The sequence below is a fragment of the Phalaenopsis equestris genome, unplaced genomic scaffold (assembly GCF_001263595.1).
Source record: "Phalaenopsis equestris unplaced genomic scaffold, ASM126359v1 Scaffold000741, whole genome shotgun sequence".
NCBI lineage: Eukaryota > Viridiplantae > Streptophyta > Magnoliopsida > Asparagales > Orchidaceae > Phalaenopsis > Phalaenopsis equestris.
Genome location: NW_018165181.1, coordinates 727,187 through 749,192, shown reverse-complemented (window position 1 = coordinate 749,192; position 22,006 = coordinate 727,187). Strand labels below are relative to the sequence as shown.

The window sequence follows — 22,006 nt, the reverse complement described above, 5'->3', positions numbered from 1 at the left end:
GGGCACCACTTCTAAGGTTCTAAGATAGTCGCAGGAAGACCCCTAAGGCTAGATCCTAACTCCCACGAGAAATACTAGACCTCACGAAAATTGAGGTCAACAGTGGAACACAACTGAAATATTAATACCGTATAGCTGCAGTTCTTGACTTAGTTAACTCTAAGCTATCAGGCCAGATCGTAACAGAAATCACAGAAGGGAGAGAGGAAGAGAAGGAAGAAGAAAGACCGCACGTAATGTGCTGTGCCGAGCCCTAGCTAATTGAAGTTGAGAAGGAAGAAGTCACAAATTTGTGCGAAGGTGGAAGGAAGAAGAAGAAGAAGGAGAAGTCGAAGGAGGAAGAAGAAAACCTCGCGAGCGCATATCAAAGGAGGAAACCTTCGATGCGGAACTCTAGTCGAAAGGAAGCTTTGTGCGCGTTGTTCTGTTGGGTCGAACCGAGACCAAAGGAGAGGCGTTGTTTTTGCGAGAGGAAGAAAGGTGCTCTCGTGTGGGAAGAAGAGGAAGTGGGGAAGCTCGCATGCGTGAGTTAGGTCCTGAGCTTTTAAGGTAAAAATGCGAGTTTTAATTTAAGTTAAATAAATTTATTTGATTTAGTTTAAGTTTTAAATATATAAATTTAATTAATTAAATAGATTATAATATTAACATTTATAATTTATGAATTTAAAACAGACATTATTAGTGGAAGATTATGTGGGAAGAACTATCGAGTCCAACAATTATTTTTAAAGTGAGTTTGGGTTATATTAATTTAATTAATGAATTCTATATGCATGCCTAAGTTTATTCCTTAAGTGTTAATATTAAACATATTTGAAATTAGGATGTATTTGAGGTTAGATATACATTTTTGAGATTGAGAGGAGAAAGAGAAGAGTTGAGCAAGGAAGCAAGCTAAATATTAAGGTAAGGAATTGCTAATTGATTTATATATGTTAATTTATTCATATGTCATTAGATTTATTGAAGTCTTTCTTTTAGAATGAAATTCTTATAGTTATATGCATATTTAATTGATTTATGTGTTAGTTAAAGGAAGTAAAGTGATAAATATTTTAGATGTTTCTTCAAAATAAATGTGTAATTATTTTCTTATGTATTAAATAAATATTTTATTAAATGAATAATTGCTTTTTTAAATGATTTAAAATAAGTATTTCATTCATGTCTGCCATTTTGAAAGTCTGAAATGCTATCACAAATGAGAGTAAAATAATGGACATGTGAAGGTCGGGTTGTGACACTTTCGAGCTTTGAAAATAGGTCGAACGACATTTTTTGCAAGTTGAAGAAGTCTTTATATGACTTGAAGCAATCTTCTCATACTGGGTTCATCATGTTTGCTAAAGTTGTGATTACAAATGAATATCATCAGTATTAAGTTGATCATACACTATTTGTTAAATCTAATCCTAGTGACAAAATTATTATTCTCATAGTATAGATAGATGATATTATCTTGATAGGTTATGATTCAAAGGAATTTTCAGACTAGAAAAGATACTTGCACAAGAATTTGAGATCAAGATTCTCGGAACTATTCAATACTTTTTGGAAATGGAGGTGGCTCAGTATAACTGGGAACTATCATGTCCCAAAGAAAATACATCGTAGACTTGTTAAGTGAAACTGATATGCTTAGGTGTAAACTTTTTGACAAACCTATGGATTCCAATAAAGTGTTGAACAAATGTGCCAAAAAAATAGTCTAGTTGATAAAGGAAGAAATCAATGACTTGTGGGCAAACTAATCTATCTGTCACACACAAGACATGATGTTGCATACCCAATCAATAGTAAACAAACATACGAATAATCCAAGTGAGAGTCATTTGGATGCAACAAACATAAATTTGAGGTACTTGAAGATGACTATTGGGTATAGTTTGCTCTTCAAAAGATTCGAAGATCGTGTGATTGAAATATAGGAAAGAGAAGTAAGAGATAAGAAATCAACCATTGGGTACTATTCACACGTTTGGGGAAATCTCGTCACTTGGAGAAGAAAAAAATAAGCTATTGTCTCGAGGTGTAGTGCAGAATTTCAATATCATATGCTCTTGTTCTAGGAATATGTGAGGAAATGTTACTTCAAAAGCTATTAAGGGAACTCGGGGCTGAGACAAATGACACAATTAATATGTTCAGTGATAATCATGCAAGCAACTATTAGTATAGCCAAAAATCATGTGCACTATGATAAAACAAAACACGTCGAGATTGACCAAAACTTCATCTCAAAAAAAGTTAACAGTGGAATTGTTTAACTGAGTTATGTTCCAACAATACTTTAGATTGCTAGTATTCTCACCAAAGCACCATCGAGGGTCAACCATGATAAATTGTATTCAAGTTTAATTTGTACAACACCACCTAGTTTGAGGGGGAGTGTGCGATTAGGATGGAATTTATTTCCATTTACTTGGAATATATTCCAATATTTAATTTTTCCTTTATTAGATATTTCCTAATTTTATGTTTTATTATTTTTGTGGGATTCCAAATTTGCAGGGACTTCGGTTTTCAATTCCGTGGACTGGTATGCCGGTCATTCTATTATATGTAGTAGGTTATAATTTATTATATGTGGAATAAATTTTTTTCTCAGATTTTTCAAAAACTAATGACTAATTCCATATAACAAGATCATAAATCTGTCCTAGAAACCAACTCTGCAAAGAGCATGCTTAGACTGCAGGAATGGATATTGATTTAATATATTTTACTTGATGTTACTTATAAAAAATATTGCATAACGTAGTGTATTTTATGAGATCTAGTTAATTATGTTTACTTTTGATGGATGATCATTTTAGCACAAAATCTGCAGCCCATGGTTTACTCTAGGACATGTTGATGCTGCAATATATGGTGTTCGCTATCATGGAAATTCTCGGCGTCAGGTTCTGCAACAAATTTGGCTTCTCAATTTGTTTTCATTTAACTTTGCTATTTTTGTAGAACATACTGCATTATCTGATAATTCAATTTTTCCAGATCCTCGAACAATATCAAGAATACGCTGACTCGGTTATTGGAAAGTATGGATCTAATAAACCAAATGTTAGACAGCTTGTTAAGGTTTGTTAGAAGAACTTGTGCTCTACAATTTATGTCCAATAATTAGTCGAAACTGCAAATATATGAACAGGCATGATTCTGATTTTTTGCAGAATGCACCTTTAAAATCAAAACTTTTACAACCGCTATTATCATGCTTAAGCATTTTGTTATTTTGAATGTTTTCGACATAACGCAACTTTTCACATTGACAAACTTGTTATCATATCAGATCCACCTTACATAACGATTTGCTGAAATGCCATAGTTAGCTCATTGCTCCTGAATGATTTTCAAAGGAGGGTATTTTTTTTAATATATAAAATAGCTTGTAATTTGTTTATGTTGAATTCGTTGTTGCCGTGTTTTCTAATTTGTGAGAAATTCACTAAAGTGAGAGTTAAAACAACAGTTAAATTATTTTGAAGATAGAGGTTCAGAATTGGTAGAGTAATGATTACATATATCATATGCAACTTTAGTTGATGTGATGTTAAAAATTATCAACTGATTTTATTAGAAGATACGATAACGTCTAAATAGGACGTAATGGAGAAAAAAGATTCATGTAGCCGACCCCACGTAGTGGGATTAAGGCTTTGTTGTTGTTGTTGTTGTTGTAGATGATATGATAATGCCTTGGGCTTATAGGTTTTTGAATATATTAGATTTATTACATAGAAGAATGAGGATATATATGAGGATCTAATTTTTACGGTTAAGATTGTGGGTGTTTAAATTGAGATGTGCCCCAACAGTGTTATGAGTTAGGAGGATATAATGAAAATTTGTTAATTTATAATCAAGCTGACGATGTTATATGAATCTGAGAGTTAGGCTTTAAAATAAATTTGATATCAAAATTGAATGTGACAAAAAATTGGGAATGTTACGAAGGTTTAATTGGAAGTTATTATTTAAGAGCAATGATTGGAGTGATGTTTAATGGAATTGGGGCTAAAACTGAAATGGGAAATAGAGCTACATGATTAAATGGAGCATGAGCTATCTCAGCAAATACATAAGTTATATCAACTAGTTTGACAACTTAATTGGCTTGTATGGACAAGATATTCTCAATAGAGGGGGAAGACTCTTTGAAGGTTTTAAAAGGAATTTTTCAAGAAATTGTATATATTTCTAGCTAGTTTCGGAAACTAATTGATTTTTTCCCTTGTATTTTATTTTATTTTTGTTAATTTTGAATTGTAGAACCTAACATAATAGTATAAATATTGCTAGAAATGAATAAAAAATAAGTTCTTGATATTTGCCAAAATTTGGAGGGTAAAATATCTTGGGTTGAGAGCTTGGCGAACCACCCTTTTTTGGCCTCTTAGTATAAGGCCTAAATTTTTTAATATGCTTCTTGTTCTTTATACAAACTTTTGGATAGCATATTATATTGTAGATTGTGGAGTTTTTAAAACATATTCTGCTAATAATACAAAAAGAATATCTGTGTTGCATCTCGCTTTTAATCTTCAACAATGTTTTAATCTTACTCTTCCATTTATCCTACCTTAGGCGTTTCAAATTTTTTCACCATTAAAAACGTTCTTGATTTCAATTACTGTCAATTTGACTCTCCTATCTTGTGGAATATTTTTGTACTTAAAGATTCATTCCGTGATTTGCAGGCATTCTATGATTTTTTTCGGATTCATATGACCATCAAAGTTTGACAATTTGATTTTTACCCTAAAGTCATTATTTTATCTGATATTCAAGGCAAAATCACTGAGATATTTGATCTTTCACTGAAAACCTTTTGGTGGAAGGGGTTAACTTCTTCCGCTGATGGGTTATCATTATGGATATGCGTGATTTTTTTTTATTCTCTTTCAAATTTGTGAAGCATTATTATTGTAATAATTGAATTTTCATTAAAAAAAAATCAAATCGGCATGTGGTCTAACCGTCGTTACGGTCAAGCTTAAGGGTTGTGAGGGGGGTTCAATCGTGAGTCTATCTTCAATTTTTTGAAAAGTTTAAGAGGGAGAACAGAGAAATCAAGAGAAGAAGAACGATGACAGCGAAGGAGAGGAAGAAAGAAAGAAGAAGGAAGAAGATACAAGTTGAAATAATGGATTAATGAGCGTCTCTTACCTACTTTGATGTTGAAACCTAGTCAAAGGCAAGCGATGTCGAGGTCTTGTGGTGTGAGATCAAGTCGCGTCGAAGAGGAAAAGGGCAGAAAACTTCGTGTAGGCGAAGAGGAAGCCGAGCCCTACTCCAGCAGGTTACGAAACTGTGCTCTTGCAAAGGAAAAAGGAATACCAAAGGAGAAGAAGCCAATAGAGGAAAAGGCCAGTGCGTGTGGTGAGGTGTGAAGGAGGCGGCAGAGTCAAAGACTTCATGTGTGGGTGTTTCGAGAGCAATGGAGTTGTTGGTGCGAAGGAGAAGAAGAAAGAGAAGGGAGGTCGCATCTCTCATGCGAGAAGTGGATTTCCTCTGGGTCGAGTCTAGACCGAAGGCATGAAGGAGATATTCAGATCTGTAGAGAGAAGGGGAACTTTCGTGTGTGTTAGGACAGTTGAACAACATATAAGGTAAAATAGTTTAGATTATAATTTAATAAATATATTTTTTATATATTTAAGATTATTCATTTAATGTTAATCGTAAATGCGTTTGAATCATGATCAAAGTTATTTAAATCCCGAATTTCAATGGAGGAGTAACACGAACTTTCTAGCAAGGGAAAATGAAGATTATTGGGCAGCCGAAAAATTTTAGGGGAGCTTTCATGTGGGTTAGGACAATCAAACAATATATAAGGTAAAATAGTTTAGATTATAATTCAATAATTATATTTTATATATATTTAAGATTATTCATTTAATGTTAATCGTAAATGCATTTGAATCATGATCAAAGTTATTTAAATCCCAAATTTCAATGGAGTAACACGAACTTCCTATGCAAGGGAAAATGAAGATTGTTGGGCAACCGAAAGATTTTAGGGTACATTAGATTTTCATTAAATTAACTAATGAAGTTAATGTGTGTGTTATTTATATAATGTTAATATTATGATTTCAATAAGGGATTAAAGAAATTAGATTCAAAAGGCTAAATATTTTGGATCGTGTATTTTGTACGGTGCAGGAAAGCGACAAGTGGAGGTAATTTATGTTTTTATTTATGCTCTCGTTTTAATAACATTAGGCAAATAAATTTTTTTGCGTAAAACTAAAAGGAGTATTTGATTCAAAAAATATATATTTTTTAAAATTTAGACATATTTTAGTCATTTCTTTTAAGAATATGATTCTTATCTAATTTATGCAAATTCATTTAATATAAGTGGCCGCCCAAAGATGTTAGGGGAGAAATAAATATTTGAGAGATCTTGTAAGACATATGTGAGTGATTATTTTCTTTTATGCATTAAATTAATATTTTTTTAAATGAATAATTGCTTTATTAAATTGTTTAAAATAAGTATTTTATTCTTCTCTTGTATTTTGAAAGTCTGAAATGATATCGTAAATGGGAGGATAATAATGGACATGAATTTGCATTTGAAATTATTTTAAATTCATATGAAATAAAATATAAAATTTTAAATCATATAAGATTACCTCAGATGGTATTGACAGGAGATGCGATGCTTGCATACACGTTAAAGGTAATGGTAAAGACGTAACTTCAGGTGCAATTTGATGGTACATTCATGAACATTCTTTAGGGTACCAACGATATCTTTTTTTTTGGATGCCTTTGAGTATGAAGATAATCCTGTTATGACTCTTATAGAGGTTTAAATAGTAAATACTTAAAGTGAAATGGAAAGAGATAAATTTAACATGGAAGATTAAAGTTTAATAAATAAATAAATTACATTTTCTTTGATCATTCATACATAGCATTGACATAATGATTTAATACATATAAAGATTATAATTGTTTACTAAGTCAAAATTATTCTTGCAATTAATATTTTTTTTCAGGAAAAGAAAAACATTAGGTTGATATGTCTGGTAGAAAAAACTTGTTTTACAGAAGGTCTACAACGGATAAATATTATGTTCTGATGAGTTTATAGTTTCTTTTTGTATCGTCTCTTTTGGATAGTGATATACTATTGTGTAGATTGAGATTTTAATTACAAATTATTTCTATTATGGTTGGATGATTTAAATTTATTCATATGTAATTGTGGAATTCTTAGTAGTTTTTTTATATTTTGAAAGATTCTATAACTCTGTGAATAGTTGTTTAAATATTAATATCGTCCGATCGTTGTTCTTGACTTGGTTAATTCGAAGCTATTAGACCGAGTCATGACAGTTGTAATTCGATAAATTTTTTTGTTGCATGTCCTCCATGAAGCTCCTAAACACATTTTTACGGAATTCTTTTTAATAGTGTGGTGGATTTTCCTTCAATCTTGGGTTCAACAAGGGAAAAAGGATGGTTTTTGGATTTTGAGGGACTTGGTAGAGGTATGAAGGAGTTTGATTGGAGGATATAAGGTTTGGTATATAAAATTTGGTTCTACGAAGAGAAAAATGGCACTGATCTATGGTTTCACGAAGATGGCGTTTTGGTAAGATTAGAATCTATGGGTGCTTGTGAATGAAAAGGGTTGATTATAACCTGGGTTTGACTGGAAATAGTGAGCAACGGAGAATAGTGACTGTTGGTGTAGTTTGAGAGTCTAAGGTGGGGATGTTGGGAAGGATCCAACACCACTCTAAAATATAGAGCTACACGAGCAATGACATAACACTCATAAATGAGAGAAACCTGAGTGGATATTAAAATTTCTTGAACCAAATTCTATAGCTATCTAAACCAGTCAAATACTGTATAACACACACACGCAGACATACATGCCATATAAAAACCTTAAATTTAATTGAAATAAAAAAGGAAAGAACTAATGACCCCATTAACCCTTAAAAACCGGTTGACCTACCCAAGAGGGCGAATCAGATAGAATAGGTTATGCAGTGAACCAGCTCTGAGCTAGCTGGTGGACGAGGCACCCAACATCAGCTTCCATCTAGAACTTTTAACAGGTTGAATGCAATGAACGCAAAGCCATTTAAAATTATACATCACACTGAGACTAATTTTTTCAAATTAAAATTTTCAAACAATTTCGGTATATCCTCAATTTGTTCCCTGGATTCTACAATTTGGACCTCTTCCTTATGAATCCACATTAATTTTCTTCCATATGGTTGCATCTTTATTTCTAAAACTATTCTGGATGACAATATTATGCCATTGTTAATAGTGGATTTTATATTCATTAACAAGGCAAACTTAATTATGATATTTTTTTGATTAATCTATGAGGAAGGAGAATTGTTTATTGAGCATTGACCGCTAAATTAATCAAAGTTAAATTTGTACAAACTAGTAGATTTGGTGGAAGTATTTTTATTTTTTTATGTTGAAAGCATTATATCGATCATATTTTAGTTTTTATTTTTTATTTTTGTTTTGAAGACATGCCAGTGATGTTGGTCGAGAAGTGTTATATTCGTTGTGAAATTTTGTATTTTGTTTTCTAGCTTTAGATTAATTTGTTTCGTTAACATGATTTCAGATTTAATTTAGCGTAGATTACTTTTCATGGGAGATTTTGAAAGTTGTTAAATTTGGATTCTTTTTTTTTTTCAAAGAATGACAGATTGATGTGTGGAATTTGACATTATTTCCTATCACACAAAACCTATATTTAAAATGTGCAAACTTCTTTGTTTAGCATTACACCCACAATATCATCGAAGTTTAACTTCGAAGTCCCTGAAGAATTACTTACCGTCGTATCAAACCATCCTAGCTGTCTGACAATGAAGATAATATCACCAGTGCTCTGATCTCATCATCAAACTTGATCCACATAGAACACTACTGGCTTGTCACACTATTGAAGTTATTGAGATGTTTTGCCATTGACCTGTCTTCCACTGTCTTCATGTTGAATAATTTCTTCATAAAAAAATATTATTGGAAGCAGAAGATTTTTTTTACATCTTGGCCAGTGCCATCATTAGATTCACCGTAGTTCTCATTCTCAATGTTGAATGCAACATATGAGGAAAGTGACAGTCGGTTCAAACCTAATGTCGTTCGTTCCAACACTTCCCATTCCTTCATTGGTATAGACTCAGACTTCATTGTGATTCCTTGTAGTGATAAATATAATTTTTTTTATACAATAAATTTTTCCACCTGCATCTTCCAGAAACCGAAGTTCGTCCCATTAAACTTCTTCACTTTAAATCTTGCTTCTTTGTTCATTGTTCCCGCTCGAATCGAACTGCGCTCTTATACCAGTTTGATAGGAAATTCGAAAGAATATGTCTCAACTTTATTGGGGCTTAAGATCAATTAAAAACTAAACCACACTGCGGAATAACATGATCACACAAATTCGAGAAAACCAAAACAAAAAATGAAATTTAAAGTTCAATCAAAGCAATTAAAAATGCTCACGAGAATTTTACATGGAAAAACCTAAGAACGGGAAAAAATAATGGAGCTACACCATAAAAAATTTTGCTATGAAATTCAGAAAGTTTTAACAATGAACTCACACCAGTGTCTTCTCTACACAAAGAAACTTACATGACTCGCTCTATAATCTTCTCTCTCCAATTCGATGCAAAAATCATGTCGAATCACTGAAATTCACCTTTTCGACACTTCTCAGCTTCACCAGGATGTTGGTCGAGGAATGCCCAAGGAAGAAACCCCTAAGCCCTAATGTTTACGCCATTTGAAATCGATATTAAAAAATATCCCATCATATAATTGCTCTTGATGCCTATTCGCCCGGACTTGACGCATAGGCGTCGATCTCTCTGTATCGATACCTAGTATTGGGTGTCTATGCGCCCAAAGGGGGTGCATAAGCGTCACCTTCCCTGTCAAAGCCCACTAAAAGTGGGAGCATATGCGTCAAAGGTCGGGGCAGAGGCATCGACTCTTCTGTGAGGAGCACCTATTGGGCGCTTGAGCGCCCATGACCTGCTGCTTGGGATGCTTCGGCTCCACACACATAACATAATGCTATTATTTTTAATAAAAATGATTTAGGGGGTGTTTGATATGATACTTTTAAGAGTTTTAAGAGGGTTTGATATGATACTTTTAAGAGGATTTAAGTTAGATTTAACCTAAATCTAGCCAAACACAATAAGTAGGTTAGATAAATCTGTTGTCAAGTTAAATCCAATTATTGCTAATTCTGTTTATTAAATCTTGATTTACTAAATCCACTTATTAGTTGGATTTAACGGATTTAGCGCGAGAAAAAAATATGTGAAATTGATTTATGCTAAACACCTCAAATGAATTTAATTGGATTTAATCTTAAGTGAACCAAACATTATTTTAGATTTAATGATTTTTAGATTTAATAAATCCGAATTTACTGGATTTACTAAATCCAATTTAACTTAAATCCTCCTTGCAGCCAAACGCCCCCTTATTGAAAATCAAATTTTTTGCAAATTAATTTATTTGCTCGTTGATTTTCTTTCTTTCAATCGTTGCTGATTTTCCTAGATTTTAATGATCCTTTCATCGTCAACTATTCTTAAAAACTTCTAGTTTTTAAAGAAAAAAATCAATTTATTTATTTTTTATATCTTGTGATTGTATGCTCTATATTTTCCTTACTTAAAAGCATATGACTCATCATATTAGTTAATATTTGGAAACCTAGTCCCGTGTTGTGCAGCATCATTGTAGTGGTTTTCTCAAGTGGAAACCTTCAATTATTTACAAATTGATGACAATTTAGTTCACAACCATGTCTTTCTTTTTTATTATTGCTTTTTTGTTTATGCCTAACATTTGTCCCTTAACATTATTTGTCTTATTTTCTGAAAGCCTCTTCTAAACCTGTTTCATTCGGAACCTGGTAATAGCCAGTGGAAACGCTCGGCTGATGCTGCATTAAGGCATTGCAATGTACGTAAAAACTCCCCTCAACTTTTCTTCACATCTTGTGCATTAAGTTCATTAATTTTTCTTTAGGGCCTTTAAAAAGCCTATTTCTGTTTTTGAATTCGGTGCATGCATGAGTATTTGAATTTGGCTTAATCAGATACTAAATAAGTTAGATAATGTGGTGATATCATGAACCCTAAAAGATGATTCATCAAATCACCATAAAAAACCATTATCATGTATGATGATGTATACATTAAATCCTTATAGAAAAAGAAAACTAAGTCTCAATGTTGGACATTTTCTTGATTATACAAACAAGAAAGAATATTAAGTGCAAAAAAAACTTATATGATAAAAATATGCGCCTCAAATTAATCATTTTCTTCATTAATAATTTTTTAAAAGGCTTAGGGAATTTAAAAGGATTTTGCTAGATTTATAATTCATAAAACATCAGTTAAAAATAAAAATAAAATATAACATTATAGAAATAAAGTACAAAAGAGTGTAAACAAATATGTCTCTAAAATAGATGATTTATATTAAGTAATCCAAACAGAAAATGCTAGTATTCATGTTTCGTTTCTTCAATCCGGGCACGGTTGGTATTTGTTAGGAGCTCGATAGCACAATTATAACTTTTTGAAATCTCAAAAAAAGTGATAATTTCTTTTTTCTCATGATTAGCTTGCCAATTATTCTTGAAGATGACGGAATGTGACACTAAGATGAAGTTTATTTTGCTTGTGCAGTCTGTGAAGTCTTTTCTGGAAGAAACATTGGTCAACTTTCCCGACCATGTCTTAGATTCAACACTTGTGAATGGTCCTCCATCCAGCTGCGACCAGTTTGCACATATTGATGATGCCTTATTGCCACCTCCATATAACATAGATCAAGCCCACGACACTTTAGCCTATGCTGAGGACGAGGGAACATTGCTTCATTTTGTGTAAAACTGTATTAAGATAGAGAAATATATACTTAGTTCAGTTACAAGTCAACCGATGAGATGATTTTGCAGAAGTTTGATATGTAAATGAGGTGATGATGAATTTTGCATGCTGAGTAACCAAATTTTTGAGTACCCCACTTAGACTGGAAGGAAAATTTTATAAGACAATAGTGAGACCTGCAATGCTGAATGTTGGCCTTTAAAATAGAAGTATAAAACTAAGTGTTGCCGAGGTTAGAATGATTAGGCGGATGAGTAGATTTATGCTTAAAGACAAAATGTGAAATGAGTATATCTATGATAGGGTTGGTGTAGCTCTAGTGACGGACAAAAGGAGGGAGTCGTCTCAGATGGTTTGGTCACATTAAAGATCGATTATTTGATGATCCGATTAGGAGGGTAGATATTTTGATTTGATTTATGTTAAAAAAGGCAGAGGCAGACCTAGGAAGACTTGAGCATAAGACCTAGGAAGACTTGAGCATAGACCTAGGAAGACTTGAGCATATTGTATAAAAAGTGAACTTAATTTATTAGAATTAAATGAAAATATGACACTAGATAGGATGTTGTTGTGAAAAATGATGGCAATAAAGCGAAAAATTAGATCGAGAAAAATCACAAAACAAAAAACACAGCGGATACACACAGATTTGCATGGTTTGACAAATTACCTACGTCCACGGAGCTGCAGAGGATTTTATTACCTTGAGGATTATACTCATCGATCGCCTCGACGATTACAAGAAAGAACTCTCTCTCTCTTCCCCCTCCTTTCTTTGTCCTCTCCTCTCTCTCTCTCTACCCGAGAGCTTCAAAACCGAAGCACACCAGAAGAAAAACCCAGAAAGCTACCAATGCCGAAGAGGATGCCTGGGAAATCAAATCCCGAGAGAGATTACAAGGGGAGCTAGCATGTCTATTTATTAATTTTATCATGTCATTAGGCCTATTAAGGAATTAATCAAATAATTAATAAAACACATTAATTATTTCATTTTCTCTTATGCAGCAAATCATAGAAGGAACTAAGAGTAATTAATTTCGAGTATCAAATTCAATTTTCTGTTAAACATGAGAAATGTCAATTTGAACAGTGGGCTGGTTTCCATATTCGCAACAAATCTCTCACTTGAAGACTGATACACTTGCGGCATCATTCATTAGCTACGTCACCCTTTTCTTCAAACGTGATACCCTCCACCTCTGCAACTCAAAGCCCCGATTTTCATATCAGAAGACCAGCTGAAGTCGAGCACAACTTCAAATTCTTAAGAGTAATACCCTTAGTCGACATATCATCATCAACATCGCTTTATACATCCAAGCTCTTTCTTGGGTGCTTACAACTCCCACTGCATGGCCAGTATCATGTCTCTACTGTAAGCATTTTTCAACATGTCTAGCCTTGTACCTCTTACTATCATCAAACGCAGTTTTCACCTGGTACACACACTTGTTGTGCAATGCTTTCTTCCCTGGTGAAAGTTTTGTCAGCTCCCAAGGTTGATTCCCTGGCAGGGAATTCATCTTTTCCGGTCGCTTTCTCAGTAACGAAAGATGAAGTTTCTTCCCATAGAGGTAGTCTTCTACCTGCATCCTTCAGTAACCGAAATCTGTGTCATTAAACATCTCGATCTCTAATGCCATCACATCATCTCCAGTCATCATTTTTCCTTAGATCCGAACCTTAGCTCTGATACCACCAGTTATGAAAAATGACGGCAATAAAGCGAAAAATTACAAAACAGAAAACACAACGGAAACACACAAATGTGTGGTCCGACAAATTACCTACGTCCACGGAGCTGCAGAGGATTTTATCACCTTGAGGATTACAACCGTCGATCGTCTCGACGATTACAAAAAAGAACAATATATATCTCTCTCCCCCCCTTTTCTTTGTCCTCTCCTCTCCTTTTTCTCTACCCAAGAGCTTCAAACAGAAACACACCAGAAGAAAAACCCGGAAAGCTACCAATGTCGAAGAGAAAACTTGAGAAATCAAATCCCGATAGATTACAAGAGGAGCTAACATACTTATTTATTAATTTCATCATGTCATTAGACCCATTAAGGAATTAATAAAATAATTAATGAAACTCATTAATTATTTCATTTTCTCACTGTCAAACATGAGAAAAGGAAATAATTAATTGCCGTCATTTTTTTCACAACAACTGGTATCAGAGAAGTCTTAGAGGTACAAGGCTATGTTGATGTTGATATATCGACTGAGGGTGTTACTCTTGAGAAACTGAAGTTGTGCTCGATATATTGACTGAGCTTCTCAAGAAGACTTGGAGGTACAAGGCTATGTCGATGCTGATATATCGACTGAGGGTGTTACTCTTAGAGGTACAAAGCTATGTTGATGCTGATATATAGACCGATTTTCATATTCACAACGGATGTAATGGAGAAAAAATATACATGTAGCCGACCCCACTTAGTGGAACAAAAGTTTTATTGTTGTTTTTAACCGAATTTTTGAATTGATGAGGAGCCATGTGATATCGCGGTGGCTTTTAACTGAAATTTAAGTTGTTATATTCTTCGCTAGAGAAGCTATATATATATATAGCTTTTACTATTTTGAGAGAAATGGTCTCCATGGCCACAGTGTCTGTTACTGTTTATGAGCTGGCGGTGTTTGCATCCATAATTAATGGGTAGCAGTTCTGTATTGGTAGCAATCTGAAGTTAATATTAAATAATACTGAATCAAAACTTAAATATACAAAAATAAATGAGCAGTTAAAACGTTCTGCAAATAGTCTGACAATCCCAATGAGTTTGGTTTGAGGTCATGCTGTGTGCCAATCATCCAACATATATTATATATCCCACGTTGTTTAAAAGATCGTTAATTGCCCCAAAATTAATTTGAATTTTAGCTCAGAAAGATATCGAATCAAAATAAATAAGCAGAATCATTGGATCAAATTTTTTTTCGAGCTAATTTTGAGGCATACGCGAGTCAGCTCGAAATGACTCAAAGATTGGATCGTTATATTTTTTTATTTATAAAAATTATATATATAATGCTTCATAAAATTGAATATAATGAGTCATGAGCTAATTTCGAGCTGATTTTTAATAGGAACTGATCCAAATAATTCAATTTGAGCTAGTCAGTTTCCATTTGGATCGATCCGATTCCGAGCTAAAACAAATTCAAATAACTCAATTTGAGTTAATTTGTTTTGAGTTCGAGCCTGATTGAGCTTGATTCAATGATGAGCATGCTCAACTCGAAATCAAATCTAAAGAGCAACTAGCCAATTTCAATCCGACCCTACTTTTGTTCGAAATCGGATCATTAACAACACTACATATGATTATTATTATTATGTAAATTATTTACTGTAATCCAACATTAAATTATATTATAAAAAATCATTTACGTTTAAATACTCAAACAATTATTTACTGCCTTCGATTATTAAAAAAAACATTAAATTATTCTGCTCTAAACAACTCCATTTGGTTAAACAAAATAAAAAATAAATGCACAAAGTACATGCATTTTACATTTATACCCAATCTCTTTTATAAATTAATCATTCAACATTTAGAGGATTCTGATTCGAATTCTTATTTTACTGTTGCATAACATACTCAATATACATTTGCACCAAGTGTTTAAAATAGGGATTTTTACATACATAGCGCACAAAACATTGCTATTTACGTATTTCACCTCAAATTTAAATATTACAAAATTCGCAATTCTGTTGTCTCTTTAGTCTCCTACCTCTTAATAAATATACGATTGACTCGAAAGAAGTAATATGGTCGGCTGGATTCGATGAATCCCAATGGGAGCCTAAGGCCGAGACCTTGAAACACCTCTGGCTTGACTTCAAAGATTTGTTGGGAGAAAGTGTTTTTTTGGTGGTATAAGTCGTGGTGCTTCTGCACGTTCGTTTCTTCGATGGTCGAGCGACATGATACCCACTCTATAAGGATTATGTGTCTTGATATGCTTTGGGGGCGTCGTCATTGGTGAGGTTGATCATCCTTTGTGGGTGATGTGGCGTTACTATTCTTTGCAACACCTCTGAATTCCTCCATCATCTGTTCCTTGACCTCGTTGATCAGTTGAGTTACAAAATCACGGGTACAAGTCATGTTGTCAATTATTCCTGAGATTGAGATTATTCTCTTTGAGTTTTTGCTCTTTTTGTTCTCGACATGATCGACGCCCACCGCACCTATTAGGGTGTTGAACCCAAATTTGTCCATGAATCACACGCAAGTAATAGAGTGTAAATAAGAAGAAGAAGGGAGAGAGTGGAGATTAAGACAGAAGTCTTAGGAGAGCAAACCTTAATAATCCCCTCGTGTCCTTTTTTAATTGTTACTGTTTTCATATTTATAGTAAACAAACGTTACATAATGAAATGTCGGTAATACCCTTGAGTTTCTCTATAGTTAGTTGACCGCAATAACTTTCACGACTATCGTTCTTTTCATTGGATCCAATCATTTCTTATCGAAGTGTTGGTTCGCTCGCTCCTATGCTGGCGGATCCTTTATTTGCTTATTCAATTGACCGCGTGTTCCGTCCAAGGTATATTTTGATCATATAAAAAATACTATAAATATAAATATAAAACTTAAGGAATTAGATATGTAAATACATAAAAAAATGTGTGGCATGCATGTAAATTTTCATAATCCGAACTCCAACAACTTTGACAAAAAAAAAAGGGCCCTTTTATATCATATCTTCATCTATGATTGGGATGATGGATCCAATTTTAATTATTTAAAGAACCGATCATCAATCATGTCCTGAGTTCCATTCAACTGCCTTTACAATTTTATATTATTAATTTACAATAATTGATGTGCTTCCATTTGAATCCCAAACTTACGCATTCATCCTCTATGACATCATTTGGAAGGACATTTATGCAAAGCTTATGATTATCCTCTAACGACTTGTTTCACTCAAGTCGTTGCTCTGTCTTTTTCCAATCTATCTGTCATGAATCTGACAAGAACCACCCCTATCAAAATTTGAGCTAGTTTAAAATGATATTGCTATATATATATATATATAATAATAATAATAATAACTATTCTTGAAGTATCGGACCGATGTTTTTACTTGTGGATCAAACTATTAAAAATTTGATAAAGATTAAAACTATGAGTTGGGGTTTTACGATGAATTTTGATGTTTGAGCGGGAATTTGAAAAATAGATGAAAGATGGGGGTTGATTTGAAAGTTGCAAGTTTCGGGTGGTTTGTATGTAATCACTACCTTTTTCTCGCTAGAGTAATTAAAATTTGTTGTAATTGGTTCTGATTTAAATATATTTGAAGAACTTATTTACATTGCTCATATGGTTAAAATTTTCCATCGAGGGTTGCTTTCTAGTGAGTTATGGTTTATGAAAGCTTAGACATTTATTTGCAAAGGTATCCAAAAATGGACAAGGAAGTCTTCATAGTGAAAAAGCACTTCACTGCCCACTTAGTGCAAGATTTTGTTGAAATAAAGTGATATGCTAATTTAGCTTTGAAAACCAAAAAAAAATTGACATCAAGGCTGGAAGAAAGTTTCTATATTTCCTACTGTTTTACATCAAAATGAAGCATAAGGTAGGAAGCCACATGATGGAAATGACCAAATTTAGGACTCATGGGAAATAATTTTTAAAGTCCAAAAATCCATCAAAACCTTTTTCATGCAAGCCATGTAAGCTATGCCCAAGCCATAGGCAAGCCACTTGGCTTCACCCAAGCCATGTGCAAGCCAATGGACCATGCATAGGCTTCATGAAAGCCACCATTCCTTCAATGGCTAAAGGAGGCCACACTTTCACGATTCCCAAAAAAGTACTTAATCACTCTAATGACTCACCTAAACCAAAAATTAGTCCAAATCCCTATGATTGGGACTTATCCATCCTAACCGCCATGCTAAAATCATGCCTAGCCTTCATTATGGGTGAGCCAAACCCATTTACATGCCTTGGACCCAAAGCTTACCCAAAATTAAGTTAAGCGCTTTACACTTAAATCAAGCATGCTTATCCGAGGTTCATGCCAATTGGCTTCACCATTCCCCATCACTGACCTCTCACAACAAATTTGTGACTACCCAAGGCTCTCCCCTCCACCATGGTCGTCGGTGAGGTCAAACATGAGAGCCACCTATGGGTAGAAAACAAAATTGAACACATCCTTGTTGACTGATGCCCATTGATTTTCCTTCCCTGTTAGAGGTCCACATAAGCAACCACTTAAGCCCTTAAGCCAGCCAATTGGAGCTTTGCTCCTCTTACATGGCTGAGCCTATAAATAGGGCACCCCACGACCAAAAAAAGAATAAGTGCACAAACCTTGGTGAAGCCCTACCAATTTGATCTCAAACCCTTCCCACAGTCAAGCGAAGCTCATCCCCATCATTCCCAAGCCTTCACACCATCCCCAAAACCCTAATTTTTCCTCTGAAATCTTGGGCATTTTCGGCCTTTAAAATCAACTTCACCAAAACTCTATTTTGAACCTTCTAAAAGCTTCCCCATAGCCTAAAATTACTTACCCAATCAAAATCCACCTTTCTCGCGTCCACTAACTTAGAACTAGACCAAACCTGATCCACCATTTGGTCAAGTTCATACCTATGCTCATCCACAGCTCGAATCAAAACAAGGAGGAGGTCTGTGGCATCAAGGCAGAGCTTCTTAACCCATCCAATTGAGGTCACACCTCTTGGATTAAGGTATAGACTCAAAACATCTAAATTTGTCTTGGTTTGGGCTTTTCTTAAGAGACTAAAAAATTCATGTCCACCTAGCTGTCCCGATAGGTTAGTCTCACTTAGATGAAGTTGTAGGAACAAACCTCACGTGACTTGGTTGAGAGTCGAGCGAGATCTTAAGGTTGGGACGGTTCTCGGTTTATAATACAACTGGGATGATGAACGAATGTCATCCATTTCTATGTATTTGGAACGAACAGCACAGATCAGGTCGAACGGTGCTACGGTTCGAATCATAACACCATGGGGCGGGCTGAGTCAGCGACTGAGGTATAAGTGCACCGAATCAGCGACCGACGCATGGTGTTTCTATGAGTCTAAGGTTGATGAGGCATCGTCATGGTTAAGTAAGAAATTCAGGTATTTTGGAATTAAATAAATCCAGAAAAACCATAATAATTTCAAAAATTCATATCTCAACAAAGAAAAATTATAAAGATTAAATAAAAATACCTCTGAAAATAATAAACAAAATAGAAATTAATAAAAATAAAACTAAAAATGTTTACTATATTTTTAATTTTTAACTAATTAAACACTCCAGAGGGTATTTTAATTATTTAAAACTAACTATAATATATTATGAAATCAAATTTTTAGGATTTATTTCCAATGTGATTAGGGATCCCCTCTGATTTTTTCAAGGTCACAGGACCTCTCTTATATCAAAAGCCCTAATTTTTCTTGACATTTAACACTGTTTTCAATAAAATAATTATAAGAAATAAAATTAAATTCATAAAAATAAAAAATAAAATTTGTTAGGTCTAGGGGAACTAGAGAAATTTAGAAAACATAAACATAAAGTATATTTTCTAAATATTTTTATATTAAAATGATAAAAAATTATAAAAATTTAAATATAAATCAAATTGACATGAAATTTCCTCTGACTGACCTTCTCAGCCTCAACAACCTTCTGTAAAATTTTGGAGAACAGAGAATATATTTTTAAAAATTAAATAAATTTCCATTGTACTTTCATAATTTTTAATTTAAATAGTTACAGAAAATAAAATTCATCTAAGAAAAATACAAACTCACATCTAAAACATTAATTAGCATATGGGTGGATGACTGACAAATTTTAACAACAAATGGAACCATTGTGGCATAGTTAGTAAGTTGTTTATCATAGGGGTGTTTTTGTAAATATCATAATTGCATCTGAGGGTAAATGGGCAAAAATTATGATCAAATACTTATTGAAATGCCAGAAACACAAGGGTTGATTGGGATAGCCGTTAAATCATTTAATACATGTAAAGAGTAAAAATGTAAATTCATGAATTGTTAAGAATTAAAAGATGTAGATGTTTGGATGACAAAGTGGAAGGGAATATAGTTTGGAAACATTTAAGTTGTTGATTTACACCCCCTCCATGAGTTGGAAGGACTAATATGATAACATAAAGTAAATAACCAATGATATCCCATAAATTGCAAGTTTACCCATAGGATCTTAAAAGGTCTCATAAGGAACTATACATAATTGCAAATTATTAAGGTTCAAAGTAAAAGACCTTGAGTAAGAAATGAACAGCCAAATACTCTAAAATTTCCATGCTTTAACCAAATTTAGGGGCATGTATTCAAGCACCTCTAAAACTAGAAAAGTACCTTAGGTAGTTCCTCATTCACTTTAAAGATAAGAATATGAAGCACCTCTAAAACTACAAAAATACCTTAACTAGTTCTTCATTCAATTTAAAGATAAGAATATGAATTGTATAAGTTAGCTCACTGAAATTAATAGCTAATTAACTAAATAGGGACCCTTAAAGATTATTGGTGGGATAAATAAGGGAGATTTAAGTGGTAAATTGAATACTTGCAGTTCTACCCCTCACGATAACACTTGCATAACTTCTCTCGTAAAACTCCAAATTGAACTAAGCCTTCACCCATAGGCTAATTGAATCATAAGAGGTAAAAGTATTAAAAAAATTGTTCTTGAATTATTAATATTTTAAATTGTCTATTATTTTAAAATCGTTTGGCGAATTCAATAAATCACAGAAAATTTAAATGAACTTGAAATGACTTTAAAATTTTCAGCATTGTTTAGAACCATGTTCTGAATGTCCCAACAAGATTTTAAGCATTTTTGGAGGTCATCTAGACTCATTGTGAGTATTGAAAAAAATTAATCTAAAAAATGGTTCTAAAATAATAATAATTATTATTAATTAAATGAAAAGTTGAATTCCATGAAATGTACCCAATATATCTTAACACAACATAACATCAAATACTTAAGGGTTTGATCTTTAAATATCATGCTCAAACCCCCTTCGTGATTAAAGATATTCGAATTGTGCCAGTTTTATATGGATCATTGAAGTGGATTATAAGTTGGAGGTGTTAGTGATATGGGTGGTGATGTAAAATCATCCATTGCTAAGTTCATGCCAATAGAGTTGTACAATAGAGTTGTACTATGTTTCCTAACCCAATGAATTCGTGAGGGTTCAGGGCTGGTGCTACTAATCACCAATATCTGGTATGAAATAGCCTTTGCTTTCTTAGGTTGTCAGCGGCTCTAGCCCAACAATCAGATTGTATATATATATATATATAACAAATCCTTTTGTGGTATTAATTTTTGGCTGATGATGGCTCTGATAAAATTTTAATTTACTTATGTGCATGACAAATTGAGAATTTTTTGTGCTACCTTTTTTATGTGTAGTAGTCAATCACTTTGATTAGGGCTAAGAGTTGCCCTTATTCGATTGCCTTGCTGATAGTTTCCATTCAGAATTGGCCTCACGCACACTTATGGTTTGGATCACTAATTTAAAAAGGAAGCCTTTCGAAGAGATTATTATGGTCAAAGGCCTGAGGCTGAGCCTATTCTTAACTAAGGAATACCTATAGACAATTCTGATCCTTCATATATCTACCACCTAGTTGTACACAAACATTCATGCTTATGTTTTAATATATTTCATATTTAAATTTCAAAATACAATATTTATTTGCTTCTTATTATATATATATATGTGTGTGTGTGTGTGTGTGTGTGTGTGTGTGTGTGTGTGTGTGTGTAATTGTAAATAGGTGTTGTTTTATGATTGTAAACGGAGCCACCTATGATTATAAATAAGCTTTGTTTTATGAATAAAAGGTTATAGACTCATTAAACCTAAAAAACACATAAACTTGTATTTTCTCTTCTTTCTTGTTTTATCTCTCAACTCGTGCCTACTAAGACAATATGAGATTTAAGACATATTAAAAAGAAACTTTTAATATAATATAATATTATATATATATATAT

At 33.2% G+C, this 22,006-nt stretch overlaps 1 protein-coding gene across 7 annotated transcripts in view; it reads left to right on the top strand.

The window, feature by feature from the left end:
* LOC110030571 (tRNA-dihydrouridine(20/20a) synthase-like) overlaps positions 1-12,096 on the top strand; it is a 90,485-nt gene extending 78,389 nt beyond the window's left edge. For all 7 annotated transcript variants that reach the window (XM_020733339.1, XM_020733338.1, XM_020733337.1 and 4 more), the window contains 4 exons: positions 2,834-2,906; positions 3,001-3,084; positions 10,924-11,004; positions 11,739-12,096. In XM_020733339.1, the coding sequence (XP_020588998.1) occupies positions 2,834-2,906; positions 3,001-3,084; positions 10,924-11,004; positions 11,739-11,942 (442 nt within the window). In that variant the 3' untranslated portion in view covers positions 11,943-12,096. The remainder of the gene's footprint in view (positions 1-2,833; positions 2,907-3,000; positions 3,085-10,923; positions 11,005-11,738) is intronic.
* The last annotated feature ends 9,910 nt before the right edge of the window (positions 12,097-22,006 follow it).